This window comes from Aulostomus chinensis, chromosome 6 (assembly GCF_037954235.1).
Source record: "Aulostomus chinensis isolate RoL2024-O1b breed Wild chromosome 6, RoL_Achi_v1.0, whole genome shotgun sequence".
NCBI lineage: Eukaryota > Metazoa > Chordata > Actinopteri > Syngnathiformes > Aulostomidae > Aulostomus > Aulostomus chinensis.
In genome coordinates this window covers 23,670,701-23,689,776 of record NC_141325.1, presented here as the reverse complement: position 1 = coordinate 23,689,776, position 19,076 = coordinate 23,670,701, and the positions used below count along the sequence as shown (strand labels likewise).

The 19,076-nt window shown below is 39.1% G+C and overlaps 1 protein-coding gene across 2 annotated transcripts; it reads right to left on the bottom strand.

The window, feature by feature from the left end:
* Window positions 1–3,859: 3,859 nt before the first annotated feature.
* LOC147260489 (TNF receptor-associated factor 2-like) lies at window positions 3,860–18,109 on the bottom strand. Of its 2 annotated transcripts, XM_086207096.1 has the most exons (10): window positions 17,700–18,109; window positions 15,990–16,068; window positions 15,362–15,460; window positions 14,829–14,990; window positions 14,611–14,685; window positions 14,397–14,471; window positions 10,657–11,139; window positions 9,977–10,154; window positions 9,728–9,876; window positions 3,860–8,231 (listed from the first exon to the last, which is right to left on the bottom strand). In XM_086207096.1, exons 1-10 carry the CDS (start codon window positions 17,885–17,887, stop codon window positions 8,013–8,015), a joined length of 1,707 nt encoding a protein of 568 aa, XP_086063222.1. In that variant the 5' UTR covers window positions 17,888–18,109; the 3' UTR covers window positions 3,860–8,012. The 2 variants fall into 2 exon arrangements, with proteins under 2 accessions (XP_086063222.1, XP_086063223.1); XM_086207097.1 differs by lacking the exon at window positions 14,397–14,471.
* Between the last annotated feature and the right edge of the window lie 967 nt (window positions 18,110–19,076).

The window sequence follows — 19,076 nt, the reverse complement described above, 5'->3', positions numbered from 1 at the left end:
TTAGACGGGTATGGGGATTTAGAGCTAAGCGTATCCCGTAATGCCTCTGGGTATATAGAGGAAAGTCTCCCTTAAGGATATCCCTTGTGCTAATCCACATATTAGTCCACATGTCCCAGCTGAGCTCACTGACTGCAGAAGGCATTAAGATCCACATGTTCTGTTCAATTACACTGGTAACAATGATGGGAAATGAAGTGTTAAAATGACTGGCACAAACAACACTCTGACCTTGAAATTCCTTCTGCCTTTGCCCATGGGTTTTCTTTTCCAGCACAGGTGATTTGGAGAACATAATAAAGATGCATTAAAACCATCATCATTGCTCAAAGTCATGAAAGTGATATTTCAACCTAAAGGTATATTTCACCTTTAAAATACTCAAAAATAGGCATCTATCATTTTTTTTCCCCACTTGCATTACTTTTTTGAGATTCCAGAATGTATGTAATGTAACGTGTGAATGTGACTGACAGTTAACGACAGCAAAACTGTCCAAAAAAAAAATGCTTCTTTACGTACTCTAATGCACATCGTCTGGTTTAATCCACATCCTTAGCCAGCTGTATGCTCAGTAATCCACAAACACTTTGATTTGAGATAAATCCTTCCTAAATCACAAAGAAGTGATACAGGAGTGGGAAAAAAAAGGTCTTTGTAAGCTAAATACTCTTATTTGTGAGTACACAAAAAAGAAGGAGGAGCTTCATCAAGGCAGTCATCGTTAAATTAACATGAGATCCTTAAAGAGGATGTCAGGGTTGATATATATTTTTACCAATAAATTTCCATAGATCTTCCACGCCTTTGCAGGACATTTTGATTACCGTATATCCTTTGACACATCTTTCTACACGGGAAAAATACACAGAGCAAAAATAAATAAATAAATCAAAGAAAGTTTTTTTTTCATTTCCAAATGAATCCTGCTGTTATCCACAGTTGCCTTAGACTGTATGAATTAGTTAAATCCCCACAGCACCCAAGGCACAGAAGGACTAAAGGACAGAGACATGAAAGGACTGGAGGGGAGCTTCATAAGGCTGTCCGCTGTGTTTACGCGACAACGGTTGCCTATTAAATAAGCACAAACATCGGACTGCTGTAAGTCTGCCAGGTCTGCTCGTCGGAACAGACGTCTGCTGGTCTCAGCTCACATGAAGTTCTGGGTTTCTTCTAAAAATTTGTCTTTGTAGTACCCAGTTCCTGTTAGGAGGCAGAGACCACATCAAGACTAAATGTCAAGACCAAAGAATTGCCTCATACGTTTGTGTTACAAAAATTAAAAAAAAATAAATGAATAAATTGAAAAGGCTGATCTTGTCATGCATGCTTTGTATTTGCAGCATCTCCTAACATGGAGTGCAGCCTTTTTTCCCCACACATCTTCTAATAATGAAACAAAAGATACCAATATTTACTGGCTTCATCGGAGGTTAATCAATTCAGCATCCTTACTGAGGATGGTCCGTTGAGATCAAAGGGCCGTGGTGCTCTCAAATCAGCAACTATGAACGCTGTCTGACCTGCTGCTAATCAACACAGGGACTACAGAAGATTCTATGGAGGATATTGTTAACTCTGTGCTATTATTTCTAAGATATATAACATTTTAATAAATGTGCAGCACAGCCAAAATAGGATGCCTCACCTCATGTTTCATCTACTGATCCTCAAAGAGTATATCTGACTTCTCCTCAATGCAGGTCCAGGGTCAGTTAGAAATAGGCATGTCCTTGAAGTGTGTCCTGTTGTCGCCTGCACCTCCCACGCAACTGGTACTGAGTCCTGAGTCCTCCTGAGTGACTGAAGGTCAGGCTATGAATCATTTTCTGAGGCAGCAGCCATGGACGGGAATGCGAACATGCACTTACAAGTGATGTGTTGGATCACAGGTATACTTGGTTTCTATGTTACCGCTCGCATGTGTCGTTACTGCTGAATCAAAACATTGCTACTTTCAAATTCAATGACTTTTCTAGGCTCATTGTGGCCATGCAAACTCTGAAAATGATCATTTAGATTCATGTAAGCCTTGTTTACTTTACTATCTGCAGTGACTTTTTGTCCAAATGTTCATGTGATCTACAAAACTCAGAGCTTCAGCTTTCATCAGTCAGCCAAATATTTTTGGAGAGCCAGACTTGTCCCAGGGGCCTCCACTGACCCCTGACGTGGCAGACATTTAACACAAGTGTTGCTAAGAACACCAAGTCTCTGGTCTCTTCAGTTATACCAGTTGAATTAATTGAAGTACCTACACATTTACTGTTCCAACTAAATGTCAAAATGTCATATTAAAAAGGCCAAATGCTTGCATGAAGACTGTGTGTGTGTGTGTGTGTGTGTGTGTGTGTGTGTGTGTTTGTGTGCGCGCGCATGTGGGTGTGTTTGTATTGTGCTCCCTCATGTGGTTAATTCAAAACCTACATTACAAAAGAGAAACAGTCCACTTCTTTGCATAGAGGGCATCTTGAAACCTTTAATAAAACAAAACTAAATACAAATATGGAATAAATTTCCTTTAGTACAAAGAGTTTACTAACACATGACTTCATAGCCACACTAAAATGGAGCTGAGAGAACAAGTCGATTGCAAATTGATGTCATTGCTACAGATGAAAGCTCTTCATCTTAATCTCTACGTGGGCTTCAGAGGATTCATAAACACGGCAATAAGTCGAACATCAAACGGACCTCTTTCAATTCTGACATACATCACATTGACATATTGTTGAGTCTGTTGCAATAACAGTGAGGCAGTGTGGCATTTCTGAAAAGTCCATGTCGCTGATGCAGCAGAACATCAACTGGCTCTAACGTGATATCCTTCCTCAGCTGGAGCCTTGAGAGGGTTTCGGTCCAATCCATTAAACAGGTCAAAGCTACAGAGCGGGGAGAACCAACATACGTGTTTGCCTGCTTGTGACATTTAGAAAGGAAATGTGAAGCCCTTTTTGTTTTGTTCACCCAGCTGCGAATCATTCGAAAACCCCAGCCTACATCAAGTAACACAATTTTACAAGAAAGAGCAAAGATAAACATCCGTACAGTGCTGCCAGGCTGCATCTGCGAGCAGGAATCAGCACACAGGGCTCAACAAATAGCAGCTCGTTTGTTTGAGGCAGCGCTCATACATGCAAAACGACAACGCAGTCGAAAAAGACCGAGGAGGAGATATGTTTGATAATGACAAGGATTTTTTTTTTTAAATGGCTGCAGAAACAGCCGAGTGAGGCCTGACTGCAAATGTCTCATCTCTCTGGCTGATGCTCAAAATCAGCCTAATAAAACATGCTTTTAAACTGTCTCAACATCCATACAGTATGTTTTTAAAACAAATATAATCTATATATTATTGAGATATGTTTAACTTTCACACAGCAGCATGCCTCTGCAAACTTAGGCCAGCTGTCAAAACTGTTACCAAAAGTAATATCACACACTCACAGTAATGCTTGTATGCTGTATATATATATATATATATATATATATATATATATATATATATATATATATATATATATATAGACAGGATGAAATTATTATCAATCAATATGGATATATATATACATATATATACACATATATACATATATACACATATATATACATATATACATATACATACACATATATATACATACACATATATATACATATACACATATATATACGTGTATATATACATATACACATATATATACGTGTATATATACATATACACACATATATATATGTGTATATATACATATACACACATATATATACATATATACACATATATATACATATATACACATATATATACATATATACGTATATATACATATATATACACATATATATATATGACCATAAAATGAATTAAATGCTGCTCTATAATATGAGCCAGTACTTGATATATGTTGTATTCCTACTGAAACATCTCGTGCACAGAGAGGTTTCAGTATTTGTTGAGAGGTTTAAAAGCACGTTAGATGAGAAGGAAATGCCAAGATCCTCACTTCAATTTTTAAATAAAAAGCAACACTGTACAACATTCACTTGTTCTGTATCGGCAATGGAAACATTCTTCGTCACTTCAATTTCATCACATCAAAGGGCCCAGCCGGGGGGCTTCATAAAGACAATGGTAAGATATTAAAAAAATAACAACACCGCACAAAATCAAGTTCACATTTTGTTAAAATCACAGGAAAGCACATTCACAACTCAGTGAGCTCATGAAAAAAAAAAAGAAAAAAAGAAAAAGGCACTTCTGTAAAAAGTAGGTCATTTCAAAGCTGTAAGGAAAGCCAAAAATAGGAAAATATACAATACCATCAGCCATTTCCTCTTTTAACATCTCAGCACTGCTTCCATCCGGAGGCCTTCCCATCAGTTCCAGCCTCCGCATGTCTGCACATCTAAGCAGGACCAAATGGAAATATAACTCCTCACAAAGTCTTCAATGATCCTCATCTGGTCTGCACTCAGTAATGTGGCAGTTTTGTCTTTCACATTTTACTAAAATTTGAACAGAACTCACGTGTGACAACTTAAGACTGGTCAATAATTTACAGAGATGAAACACATATCAGTGCACGCCACAGGAGACAATCAACCACAAGAGAAATTAAATGTGTGTAACATCGGATTGAGATTGGAGTCTGAGGGCAAAGTGCTTGTCAGACTGTTTGACAGGATCACAAAAAGGAGAAACAAAACTTTCTGATGGGGGAAATGATTGTGGCTGAGCTGTGAAAAAAGGCGGAATTCAAATTTCTCTCTTAAGCACTCTTTTCTTATTTTTCACACAACAGGGCATTTTTTGTTTTGTTTTTTTTCCACAACCCAGAGCAACAGCATGAATGCCTTAGAGAAGAATGTGAGCTGCTCTCTCATTTTACACATTACAAGATGTCATTTAAAACACAGAGACAACGAGCTTCGGCCAAGATGCAATGAAAGCAGGTTTTTTTTCGTCCCATCTGTCTGTCAGGCAATTCTGAACGGAACTCTTCTAGTTTCACATGTCATCAGGAAACATGCAAAAACGGGTTGATTCAAGTGTACTGTTCCATTAGCACTGTTCCAAACTAGCTGGCTATTGCTACATGGCTGAGGCCAGTCAGTTCACAGCACCAAAATATTACAGTTTCTGGATTTTTAAAGGGGTTAATGAGAGTGCTGCCCTGTATACCTACAACATGTACATGCATGTACATGTATTTTTGAAATATATTTCTCCCTAAATTCTTTTAATTACCCTGTGAAGAAGGACAAGGGGGGGGGGGGGTACACATGCTGGATCTGCAGGTAAAACTGGAGTAGCCACCAGTGTCCTAGGCTCTATTTTTAGTTTTAGCTGTTGTATTGAGTCACACTGACCCTATTTCAGCTTTGTTTAGTGTCACACAGATCACCCATCAACTTTTGTCAAACCTGCAATACTTTTGGTAGCTATAGGTATCAATATGGGTGACAAATGAAAGGAGAGGCATGTCTTAGTAACTAAGGTCATCGTGAGCCTTGAGAACAGCTTCATTGTGCCTTGATATAGATTACACACATTTCTGGAACTCTACTGGAGGGAGGAACAGCATCCTTTCATCGGGAGGCGTTTTGATGATGGTGGTGGAGCAAGCTGTCTAAAGGGGCTTATAAACACAATGCAAATGGCATTGTGATCACTAGTGGGTTCAGGCCAAGCCACAGTCCACAGTCTAGTTCAGCTTAGTTGAAGCTGAAAAATGCCCAAAAAATATCCTGGAGAAGGCGGCTGAAAGAACGGATGTATCTATGGATTATGAGGGCCACAGACGGTGATTTTCAGATTCATCTAAACAAAAAATGGTCATTAGGTTCCAGATCTGTTACATGTTTCTCCCTTTAATTTGTCACCTGCTTGTATGTACTGGACAATAAAACTGCACAAATATATTGAAAATTCAAGTATGTACATCGATCATGGATATTCAAATACCTGAAAAATTGTTGAAATGAATATATTGTTCGTAAGAGGTCCAGAGAAATGTTTAATATGCTTATAGCAAAACTGAAATATGGCCAAGGACTAATATCAACAGATACTTCATGCCTCTATTAGAGCTTGCATATGGATGGATGTGTATTATTAATCCAAAATGTTATATTTCCATTTGAGCAAATCCCCTTGGTTGCCCTCGCATGAATCCTGGACAAACAGCCCAGAAATGTTTGCTATACTGCATTTTCATAGATCCCACATGCAAACTTAAAAATATATCAAAAACCAAAATCAAATCGTATACACACACACACACACACACACACACACACACACACACACACACACACACACACACACACACACAAAAGCAAGCATACGCACACACACTTTACAAATAAAATACTGCATTCAGAATTCATGGAATTCAAGCAATGTCCACCAACACAAATGATTACCACTGAACACAGGACTCGAGAGTTGGGAGGCATAGATGTTCAGAAAGAGTAAACAAGTTTAAAATTTCTACCGCACTACAAATAAGTGCAAAGCTGAGCAAGTTTCTGAAGGCTACATGGGCATCACACTGTTATTGAAACTTCAAATTTGTAAAAGCCAAAACCTAAATAGACCAAAAAAAATGTACGATGAACCAAATATCAGGCAGTACATGCCAACAGTGAGCATAGGAGACAGATCTGCTTGGTCTATTTATCGCTGTGTGTGGAAGCTGTTTCAATTCACACAACAACAGCGTCACTGCTCTAAGGCTCATTATTTTCAGGTTTTATTTTTAGAAAAGAAGGAAAGCAAAGAGAAAATCTTAAGTTTGACGTTTCAAACTTTCAAAATACAAAAATACAATACAAAAACCAGGTGAAAACTGGATAACAAAAATACTGTTTGCATCCCAAGCACTTTTAACTTTTACAGATTGCTTTTTTTTTTTTTAAAGCTGCACTATCAAAATGTTTTATTAATAATGGGTAACATGTAACATGAGAAAGTTTACTCATAGTGACATAAAGTACCATTACAACATCTATATCTTGAGCGGATTTTGCAGTTCTGCTTAGCTATATGGAGCGAATAGCATCATCTAGGTCATTGTTTTGGTTTTACCACCAGTTATATGAACGTTACTTCATCTCAGGCCTCTCATTCAGTTTGACGGTAGCAGTAAACTCCAGCTGATTCCAGTGGAAAAGCTATGATATACGCACTACCTTTCCTGTACTTAACAGCAGAGGGGAGCATTTGGCAGATTAAGAGCCAGATTTCCCTCAGGACTTGGTGTAGCATGAATACTGGACACATATTCACCTGATGATTGTAACGAATGTTAGATGTCTACCTAAGAAGCAGTTTGCTAACACAAGAGCCACAAATTGACATATTATAGAATGTTGAAAGTGTCAAACATTTTACTTGTTCCGCCCTTAAGTCATAAATCCATGCTAATGTGGCTTCAGTTATTCTGAAGGGCTCTGGACCAATATGAGCACTTTTGTCTTCCCTGTCTAATATCAAAAGCCACCTGGGTGATTCCTCCTTGCCTTGGTTACAAAAAGAAGAGTGCAATATTCTAACATATCTGCTCCTTTTTTGTAATACCTTTTAATATACATATTTTTTCCCTAATAAAACTGAATATGAAACTCTGATGATCGCAACTGGAGATTTAACACAAACGCTCTTATTTCACAGGCATAATATTCTATGTCGGTGCTGGAATGCTTCTATCAGTTCAGCTGTCACCAGACGGGTCCTGGTGTCTGCACTGTCTTCACTTGTCCAGTTACTTTGGTAGGTGATCAATATTTCTGATCGATACAAATGGTTTGATTGATACACTACAGGTAATAGTTACAGTGGCTTCCTCAGCTTCCAGCTCTGCTCTTGCATACTGCCACCAATAATCCCAACCAAAACCAAAAGAACTAGACGGACCTCGGAAAGACGTGCTAGTCACTGGTTATACAAAAGCCTGCTGGGTCAAACAGGTTAGTAGCAACAAAAGGCAGGGTTGGGTTTCTTTCGCCTAGAGCCCAGTGAGGTCTACAATGGCTTTGATGAAGATGGTGTCATCACGTATGTACGAGTTTTTAGAGTCCAGCTTGGAGAGTGGACAGAAGAGCGGGCAGCCGCTGGCGATGTTCATATCGCTGACGGGCCTCTGGAAGGATGAGGAGGAGATATCGGGCCGGAAGGCATCGATTATGTGTTCCCTGTTGTTCTGGTCGAGCAGCATGAGGGTGACCTGGGTGCAGATGTTTGAAGTCTATCCTTACAAATGCTGGAGCTAACCCATTGAAGCAGCTCCAAGTTCTAGCATGCCAACATGACGCTAGTTACAACACAATTGACAATGTATTCCAAAACCACTACGACATCATACAATTAGTCAAATTAAGATTGATTTCAACCTTGTGTCAATATGTTTAGTATGGAGTCAGAGTCAGAATTAAGTTAGCCTAGCTTTGCATACAGCCTAACAGGGAAAATAGCTAATTAAGTAAAGTTAAAAAAAAAAAAAAAAAATATATATATATATATATATATATATATATATATATATATATATATATATATATATATATATATACACTTGCCAACATCCCTGTACACACCAATTGACTGTTTGTGTTAAATGCAAATAAGACAAAGCATCATCAATTTCTCATCTCAGAATTAACACAACTTGAACTATTTATTTAAAACGGCAAAGTTGCTAAGTAATCTGAATAAGGTAGCTCTTCATATGATGAAAGCTTTACCAGTTGATTACTTCCCAAATAAGAATGACCGTGATTAATCAATATGTTGTTAAGGATCCTGTCAATCACATAAAATTTTGATCAACATAAGATCGGTATCTGCAAGTTTATTTTGTGTTGCTGCCTAGAGCAATGAATTTCTTTTTTTTACTTTTTTGTTTTGATGCAACCATCAAAATGACTATTGATTGCTTATTTCCCCCATGATCGCCTAACATTTCTTTAAAATGACAATCCCTATTTCAAGCACTCCCTCTCTCTGAGCCAGGGGTTGTGCCTGGAAGACTAAGACTGCAAATAGAAGCAGCTTAAAAGGGCTTCATCTGTGGGGTGCTTGGTCCGGCTGCTGTTCCCTCATAGTAAAGTGAGTCACTATGGCTAAGTGAAGAGCTAAGGTTGGACATTCTTAGCTACATACTTTGACTCTGTTCAACCCTCTGGTGCAGCCGTGGCTCTAGACACCACACTGTTACTTCTTGAGGGAAAAGTGTGGCATTACATGATAGTATGATGGTAGTTTGGTCTGGTGCCTGTATACTGTCACCTTAAAAACAAAAGCATTCAAATAAAATGTAAAATTGATGTTTGCGATTGACTGTGGAGAGTGATGTGTATCAGTAACAAGGAAGCTGTTTCCACATTTGAAATCCAATTGACTGTTTACCTTAAATCTGCGTTTCAAACGCGAACAGATGAGGCAGATTTCTGACATAGAAGCTACAGAGGCTTACAAGTCCTATCACAGTCCAATCTGCCAGTGTGAAACTTGTAATCTAGATCTTTCTCTTAGAAAATGTATTGATTTTCAAAAAATCATTAATATTCAACTTTAAATTGAAGAAAAAATAAATCATGTATAAATGATTATTCAAATCATGTCGGAAGGAGATATTCAAGTATTTCTTTTAATGATACAACTACATTAAACTTGTATTATTAGATTCTAAATATTGTTGATTGGGATCATAATGAGTCTTACCTTCTGATTAAAAGGCCACTTGAGGAGTGCGTCACTGTGTCCCCTCATCACCACAAAGAACAAAGATAGGTGGGTGCCTCGGCCTGTCCCATCACCATTCAGGTAAATACGTAAGCACATCTTGTAGCCATATTTACTGGTATAAAAGGCTGGAAAACATACAATACGTCTGCTAGTCACAGATAGAAGTGGTAATTAACCAGCAGCGTAACTGTAAAGATCAACACAGTCATCATATAAAGTTGTTACCAGGGGAGAACATGGCGGGGGCGCGGCCAGCCACGGCGTCCTGCCGCTTCTTGGTGAAATCAGAGATTTTCCAGACAAAGATGCCATCATATGTGGCTGCAGACATCTCCCTCATTTTCCCCTCCATCTCCACGATGGACAGGTCCCTCAGACTCACAGTCCTCTCAAGTTGACGAACCTGCAGCATGGCAACAAAGAAAAAGGCCTGTTAAGTTAAATGAACAGGCTTGCTTTTAATCTTCAGTTTAAAATGAATGTTCACTGATAAATTCAAGTGCTTTGGTGTGATATGACGAACAAAGACACCTGATTGGGTTTGTTGTGGATATTCATCGGCTTGCTATTACATTAGCCAGCCACTGAATGTGCAAAAAAACCACAGACATCAGTGCATTCAAACCAAACTTCAACGGCCTGCCTACTTTCGTATGGATAAATAATAAAATCTTGTGGCTCTTGTTGACCACGTTAAAAAATAAAATGGATCACATTATGGTAGTGAAACAAGTCATTTTGTGAGGGTTGTGTAAAGTTCCAAAAATTCTAAAAACAGCTTAACCACAAACAGATATTGATTTTTTTTTCATACAAATTCATCATCAATCAGGATTAAAACTTGGGGGGAAAAAAATTCATTTCATGGGACCTGAAAGAATTTCTGCTGCAAGTGATCTGGTCACCTTGTTGTTCAGGATCTCAATCTTATCCTGGTCTAATCTGTGTTGCCGGTTGTAGGCCTCCATGGTGGTGCAGGAGCGCTCCATCTCACGGTTGAGGACGCAGACGATGTTCTCGAATGTGCTCACTTTAAGCTCCAGCTCTTGACAGCGTCTGCTCAGCTCAGCCACCTTAGTCTTTTCACTCTGCAGCTGCAGCTCCAGGGCGGCACCCATGGCACTGGGCAGTGGGGTGAAGGAGGTGGTCAGGGTGGGGGCACATGCACCCTGCACGGGAGCTGCCCCACCACTACCCAACTGGCTCATCCTCAACTCCAGGTCCCTGAGGGACTGATGGAGCTCTTGCAGCTTGTGGCTGGCCACCTCCAGGCTCTGGGGCTGAAGGCTCTCCAGGCTCACCTTGATGCCCATGATGAAATGAAGGAGCAGGTTGAGGTGCTCATACGAACACTGACGCTCATGGTCATGGATCTTCTCTTTCTCCACCTTGCATGTCAAAACAAATACAGGACAAGACACACATGAAGAACCATGCAGTTCTCATCTCTTATGTATTCTTAGAGATTAACACTTAATAATGGGAGTGAAATTGTGCTAAAGCAGAAAAAGGCGAAATAATGGAGCAAATAATGGAAATACACACACACACACACATACATAGTGTCAATTATTCAAGTATTCACCCCACTCACCCAGCCTGAGTTATTTATTTTTATTGCTTGATAACTACAGACACTGAGCAACAGAGAAAATACTCTTTTGATGGATCAAACAGATCATCATCATCATCATGTCCAGCTTGACCATGGCAGTCACTGGAAGTCCCATGTATAAGAGTTCATTTCCTGAAAAACTAGAGGTTTTATAAGCTACAACAAAGTCAATCATTCACAAATAGATAGTATGGCAAAGCTGTACATCTGTCTGGCCACCAAGAGTCATTTATGAAATCCAGGCCAGTATTTTCCACAACTCAGTCTTGGCCTGATATGAAGCCATGTTTGAGTTCAGCTCTATTGCATATGAGCAGAGGCACAACATCCACACTCAGCATGATGCTGCGCATCATGTGATGCGCTGTACACCGCATCACAAAAGAAGGCTGTATACTTTATATACATATTATTTTTGGCAGTTGAACAAAAGTTTTGCGGGCAGAATTTTTCATCTATCAGTAAATTGGCTTGTGAGCTAAAAAGTTCATTTCAGACACAACTACTATTTGGGACAAGATTTGAAGCAAAAGTTCCTTAAGAAAAAGGAGAGAACAACAAATCTCCTGGAAAACTGCTGTTCCCAAGCGTACAATCTACTAGAGCATGAAAGGTTATTCTGGTGCTCAGATTAAATGTCTGATTGTGTTCCAGGTGCTGTAGAGCACCACCACATCTGTGAAAACCATTGTGTAAAGTCTTGCATGGCATCAGATGAAGCTGAGTAAAATCTGATAAATTGCCCCCAAGTAATCAATTGACACAACTGTAGTCAAAATCGTATCATTTCAGTTATTGCATATTGAAAAATGTTTTGGGAAGAAATTCGGTTTCACAGTTAGGCCACTTTGACTCGCTTCACAGCTTACTGCTGCTCCTGGAGGTTTGAGCGGAAAATTACAAGCTTCTAAAGAGGAAAAGCTCAGGAAATTGTTATGTATTGTGAGCTTTGTGTGATAGGCATCAGGTTTTCTATGTTTTCTATTTGTACGCAGGGCTCCACAAGAGCATCTAAACTGCTTTCACCTGGGGATTGTAGTTTTTTCTGTCGATCAGCGTCAACAAGTCTTCAAGTAGTCAACATCATAGATGTGATTGTAGAATGGAATGATGAAAAATCAGATGAATAATTTGGGCATCATGCAGATAAACACTCAACAAAACAACAAATATTTACAGGCATGGAGCAAGCAATTCTGTGATAAATGTTAAAGTAATTCACTACAGAAAAGGCTCTGTATCAAATCTAATTTTCTCATAATCATAAATGTTCTGGGGAAACCAATTATGTAATTCATACTTTATTCTATTCAAACATAAATCAGAGATGTTTCATAGTTGAGTCTTGTTTAGAACACTTTGCAAATTTCTGCAAAAACCTTGACTTAAGGGCCATATTCTGAGAATGCCAGAGAAACTGGATGTTCACACATCAAAATGCTAAATTTGGAAGCATGAGATGTACTCTAACAGTAGAAACAGAGGTAATGTGTTTTCATACCTGAACGCTCCTGTGCAAAATTAATTGCAAATTCAGATTTCACAATTAATTTTCAGCTTCTGAAATTCAGTTTCACCTTCCTGAGATACGCATCGCAGTTAAGTGCAGATTCCCAGAACTCCTCAGGCTGCCTGCAGTAACAACTATCCTCTCTCAATGAAATCAACAACAGCAAACTGCTACACTTTACATCAAATCTGCGTAAGAAATGTGATCAACCAAAAAAATTGCAGCAACAATTTTTAGAGACCCAAATTGCCTTTATATACTTTCTTCACTTACACTTACAAAAGCTGAAAAGATGTAAAAAAAGAAAAAGCACACCATGCGTTCTGAGGAAATGCTGATAAATTCATCCATCCATCCATTGTCTTCCGCTTATTCCTACATCAAGGGTCGCGGGGGGGGGGGGGGGGGGGGGCTGGAGCCTCTCCCAGCGTCAACGGGCGAGAGGTGGGGTTCACCCTGGACAGGTCGCCAGCCCATCGCAGGGCCAACACATATAGACAGACAACCATTCACACTCACAGTCACACCTACGGTCACTTTAGAGTATCCCAGTTAGCCTAGTCCCCAATTGCATGTCTTTGGATGATGGGAAGAAGCTGGAGTACCAGAGAGAACCCACGCAGGAACAGGGAGAACATGGAGACTCCACACAGAAAGATCCCGCGCCTGAGCTGGGACTCGAACCCGGAACCCTCTTGCTGTGAGGCAACAGTGCTGACCACTGCACCACCGTGCCACCCATGCTGATAAACAATTTAGAATTTCATCTTGAAATTCAACATCAAACTGACGGGTATCTGACCAACACATGTCCTGCTCACCAGAACTTTGCTATGGTTTTGTCTTTTCTAAAACTATCAGCCTGGGATATTCTACTTCCATCCTGCCTCCTGTGTGTTTTATGGTGATCCATTAGTTAATCATTCTGACGTTGCTGCACTGATAAAAATCAGGATTTTACAATCATGTGACATCTGACAAAGACAAATTCAACTCAGATCAATGACAGCATCTCGTGTGTGTGTGTGTGTGTGTGTGTGTGTGTGTGTGTGTATTCAACTATATTGACATTTGCAATGATCAAACATATAGAAAGTTAAACAAAAAACATTATTATCACTACATAGCAAGTTATTTGAAGAGGAGTTCTGTGAATCTACTCTCTGTTGCTCTTCTCAAGCAACCAGACGTGTCTCAGAAACTCAAATTTAAGAACTTGACTCAAATTGTGAGAAGAAGGAAAAGTTTTGAATTTGGTTTCAAACTAATAAAATTTAAATATGTTGCACAGATTTTCAATGCATTCAAGTTCAGTTTAAAAAAAAAACACACATTTTTCAGCCTGTAGAACGCTATTAAATTCAATGTTTCTAAATGCTCAGCAGCCTGAACACACCATGAGTCGGTCTCTTTGTTTCCACGATCCTAAGTGATACTTATGGGGTTATTAAGTGACCCAGCAGTAAATACTTTAGCCATTGTGACACATATAGCAAATGATGACAGAAATGTCTACTTACAGACGTATCGCAGCCAACAACATGAAATCTGCATGGTGCTTTAAATTTACTGCAGAACTTAATATGGTCCACATACTGCAAAACAAAAAAAATGAAAGAAGCTAATGATCTATAGAGTACTTTGAGTAGAATTTGATCCCCAGCAACATGAGAGTACATGAGCTCAATCTAAAAGAGTTACTAAACATCACTCTAATAAACAGATCTGGGATACCTTTTCTCTAGGGATCTTTTTCTTTGCACAACCTTCACAAATCATCGGGTACTTTGGACAGATTTCATCATGAGCCTAACAAAAGACAAGACATAGGATTATTAAATCTGTAGGCCTGGATTGACTGTTTCATCCTTAAAAAAAAAAAAAACAACAACCTGCAAGTGTTACCTTAAATTTGCCTGTGTAATCTAATCATACATGGCAGTGCACCTCACCTTGATGTGTTTTAAGAGGAAGGGTTCTTTGCAGTACTTGCAATTGAGTGTCCTCTCTGGACATTCTCGCTCATTGTGCCGTTCCTGTTCGTTGGCTCTCATCAGCTCTTTACAGGAAGGGCACAGGATGATCATGAAGTCACAGTGACCCTCGTGGCTGGCCTGCAAACAACCACAACCGTCAAAAATGACAGCTTTTCAAAAATTGCATCCTCTGAATAACCTGATTTCATGTCATCTTGTATATAATGTAGTACTTGTGAAAGTGACTGGGAAAAAAATTGGAATACAAGTCTTGTGTCACTTTTTTTAGCAACTCTAGTCTCATTTGTAAAATATAAGTGACACTTAAGAGCACAAAAGGGGTTTGCCCTGGCTTGTTGTCCTCTCACTCTCTGTCTTTTTTTGTCAGTTCAATGTACAAAAGGTTATACCACAACTGCACAACACTTTTCCAGGTGGGTTAGGTGACTACATCACCCCTCATATAGTGACTGGGGAGTTTTGTTGAACACAGCCTCAGTAGCACACACCTCAAATTCTTTGATAGTCCCTGTCCACGTGCAACCTTCATTGGGACAGACAGCTGCCAAGGCCTCCACTTCTCTCCGTGCAGCATTGTCTGGAAATGCCTGGATGGAAAAGCAGAGGTTGAAGTTACTGTTGGTCAGGGGTGTGTGTGTGTGTGTGTGTGTGTGTGTGTGTGTGTGTGTGTGTGTGTGTGTGTGTGTGTGTGTGTGTGTGTGTGTGTGTGTGTGTGTGTGTTTGTCTTCAGTTACAGTCTGGAGGCTTGTGTTACGAACACAACAGGTAAGCCTGCATCAGTTTACTGAGGATCATAATCATTGGAGCTCACTGGTCTCTCTTGGCTCTAATTTCTCCTGCACATATGCTCATTCTTGGGACACTGGAGCCTAGCTGCTCCATCTACTGTGTGAACTGCCAGGAATTACAGAGCAGTCACAAAGTTTTTGTGTCATTGCTGAGCTGGCTCTTTACTCCGTATGCTGTATACTCACTGTATGCTGGATTTGAAAACATTAGCATCTGCAGTCTGACTCTTTATAGCTTTTTTATTCTTTACCTTACCTGCAAATCAAAAAACACAAACATAGTTAAGGTCTACTCCTACAGACATACCAGTGTTGATTTGCTACTTACACCACCTTGCTTGAGAATGGAGGTGGGTTCCTCAAACAAGTCTTCTTTTATACAAGCACTGCACTTCTGTGGTCCAGAACTTAGAGAGGGGAGACAAACATTTACATTAGTAGTTAAAAAACTTAATGCCATCTACTCTGTATTAAAGAAGACACTTGATAATATTTGAGGTACAACTAATATAAAAAAAAAATATTGATGAGAGCGGGAACAAAAATCAGCTCTACAACTGACCCAGCCCTGCTTGATGATAAATACTGGTTTCTTCAGGACCTTCTTAATGTGAAGCAACTATGCTAACCACTGCACCACCATCCTGCCCATTACTCATTACCCAGTTACAGAAAAAGAAAAGACAAATATATACAACTGAATGATACTGCAGTTCATTCTGGGGATGCATGCAATTGCATTTTTTGCAGATGTTGATATTTGTACAAAAACAAGTTTATTTAATATTCACATTTTAAACATACTGAAAACACAAAAACTAAAGCTGCATGAATTGCTGAAAAGTCATGCAGCATTTATTGTGTAAAACTAGCACTTTACAAGTGTGATATAATAAATGGTCTTTAAATGAGACAACAGTTATCATGAAAAATGCAAGTAAGTTACTGATAAAATTGAAAAAAAAATTTCAACTCATCATCAAACAGTCCTCAAAAACTGTACAGTACTGCTTTCAAAATAATGTTTTCTTAAATAAAATGAATAACAATAATGAATTTTTTTTTGAAACGAAAGACATTTCTGCATCATATGCAGCACTGGTCAAATTAAGAGTTGTTTTTTTTTTTAGTTTGTTTTGTGGTTGTATAATTGCATGACATCACAGTTGTGATTTGAGCCATTGTTCAGTACGTCTGAATCTGAATACGAAAGGTTTTTCTTTATTTCAAGAACCTTTGGGAAAACCTATGACTAGTATATTACAGAATTGCTTCCTAACAGTTTATGAGCAATACAGAGGAGACTTGAGCAGAACCGGCAGTCACACCAATACCGATACATTAAAAAATTATAAATATCTGCCAGTATGTGCCAAGAATATCATAAATTCCTTCTAAATACCAATAATAATAGTGATGTAAAGAGAATTTCATAATGCATTATCAAAGTCAAATTAAGAAAAAGAAACATAACCTAATGTTGTTATTAGAAGACAGAAAATGTACACGTAAATGAGGTTACTGGACCCCAATGAGGTCACATATGTCTTGTCAGGTCATCGAGATTCCCTTAAAAAAAAGTGTCCAGTCTCATGTTCCCCCGCGTACTGACAACGCTGCTAACCAAGTGGGTTAAATAATAAGGGCTTTCGTGGTTACCAGATCATCTAGCATGGTCGGCATACACTACGAGCTTCTGTAGCTTTACTACAGTAGTATACTGCCAAGTTCCACTTGTACCAACTGACAAGGTTAGCTCCAGCCGACCAGCCACAGAGGAGATTAGCTGTGAGGACACCTGATCTACCCATCTAACAAGTTGAGATTTTACTGGTTTCAAGTGGCGAATAGTGAAAGGTTCTTGTGCCGAATTAAGGAGTGGTTCTGTAGGCTGACAATGACGCAAAATGTGTCTTTCATCGTTCCTTGTCATAATATACATTTTAGAATCAAACTAAATCATTTTAGGTTGTGACAAGCTCTTGACATGGGGCTACACGTCTAGCTAGCCTGCTAGCAACCATGACACTATACTCACCTCACTATTTTGTTGAAACAGAACGAGCAAAAGCGATGGCCACATTGGGCTTGCAACGGCCTTCTCAGGACTTTCTGGCACGAATTGCACAAATGCTTGTCTTCGAGGTTGTTAGCCAAAATTTTCTTTGGGAAGCCAGGTTTGTTTCCTTCCAGGGAAGATGGTGGAGACGGCTCCTGTGCAGCCATTATTCCCCTTGAACAATATCGGGGTACTCAGCGGGGTGTGTTCAAGGCAGCAAAAACAGTCGACTGGGGTTTTAGCACTATTCGGCAGCAAAGACTCATTGTCGTTCGAATGTTTATCAAAATATATAACCCTGTTAAGTAAAGAGCGTACAATATGTGACCTTCATCGACGAATACGGGCAGGCGCTTAGTGTGTTAAAAGTGACAGCAGAGGATGCTGTGTTTCATTGTACTTTACAATGTCTACCACTAGAGGGCGCAGGTCCGAGAGAACAGCTTCGAGGCGAGCACCATCCTGGAGACACCAATAAGGAGGCAGACTGCACGAGATAATTGAAGTTGGGACAATTCGAGTTGAATAAATTGGTTAAACTAATGCTCGCGTAAGATTACAGGAGATTTAAAATTCGTGCAGAATGTTTGATCTGGTTGCATCCGTCAAATATGTCCTCCCCTCTAATCACAAACGTACATGTTACAGGATTTGAAAATATTGGCGCATCATTTTAGGATGATCGTGCGGTGGGTTTTTCGGTTTATTTGAATGTTTTACTAACGGCCTTACATATTTAATCTTATACAGACAAAATAAACATACACAAACAACTAAGACGGAGGTGAAATACAACAAACAAATGTATTTTTTTTTCCGTGGGAGGATTTGCATTCAGTGCAGCATTATATTATACTATTTTTTATATTCTATTATATTTCTTTAAAAAAAAATTTTTTACATTAGATGGGGCAATATTATTTCATTTCACTCATGGAGTGCATGGAAGTTGTTCAGTACTAAACAATTTTTCTTATGACATAATTTAGAGTACTTTAGATTTTGTATACCTGAGGTTAGCCCTCAGGGATACAATGTTACTGGGTTACTGTTACTTGGTGACCATGTCAGCTGCTTCCTCATTGGCTGTTGTGGTGATTGACGCTCTCTGTTTTTGTTGTTGAACAAACAGGTGAAACATGTTGATTTGTGGGGCTATTTGCTGCTTGAATGAACATTTTTGACATCAGGACAGTCGTGAACTCACTGATATGTTTGAGATGATTTTCTGAAAACAATAAAGGCAAGATATCCAATAAATTTTTCCCAAAATGATCACAATAGTGACAGCTGTGACCATCATGGTGTCATGTTGGCCTAATTGTTTATTATGCTTTCATCATTTCACTGTGAGTC

Bases quoted from the DNA above. Each gene is read 5' to 3' on its own strand.
- LOC147260489 (XM_086207096.1), bottom strand. From the start codon at position 17,887: ATGGCTGCACAGGAGCCGTCTCCACCATCTTCCCTGGAAGGAAACAAA. The intron at 15,461-15,989 runs GTAAGTAGCAAA...TTTTCCATCCAG, and splicing joins CCATTCTCAAGCAAGGTGGT to GCATTTCCAGACAATGCTGC. The intron at 10,155-10,656 runs GTGACCAGATCA...GCCATGCTGCAG, and splicing joins TTGAGATCCTGAACAACAAG to GTTCGTCAACTTGAGAGGAC.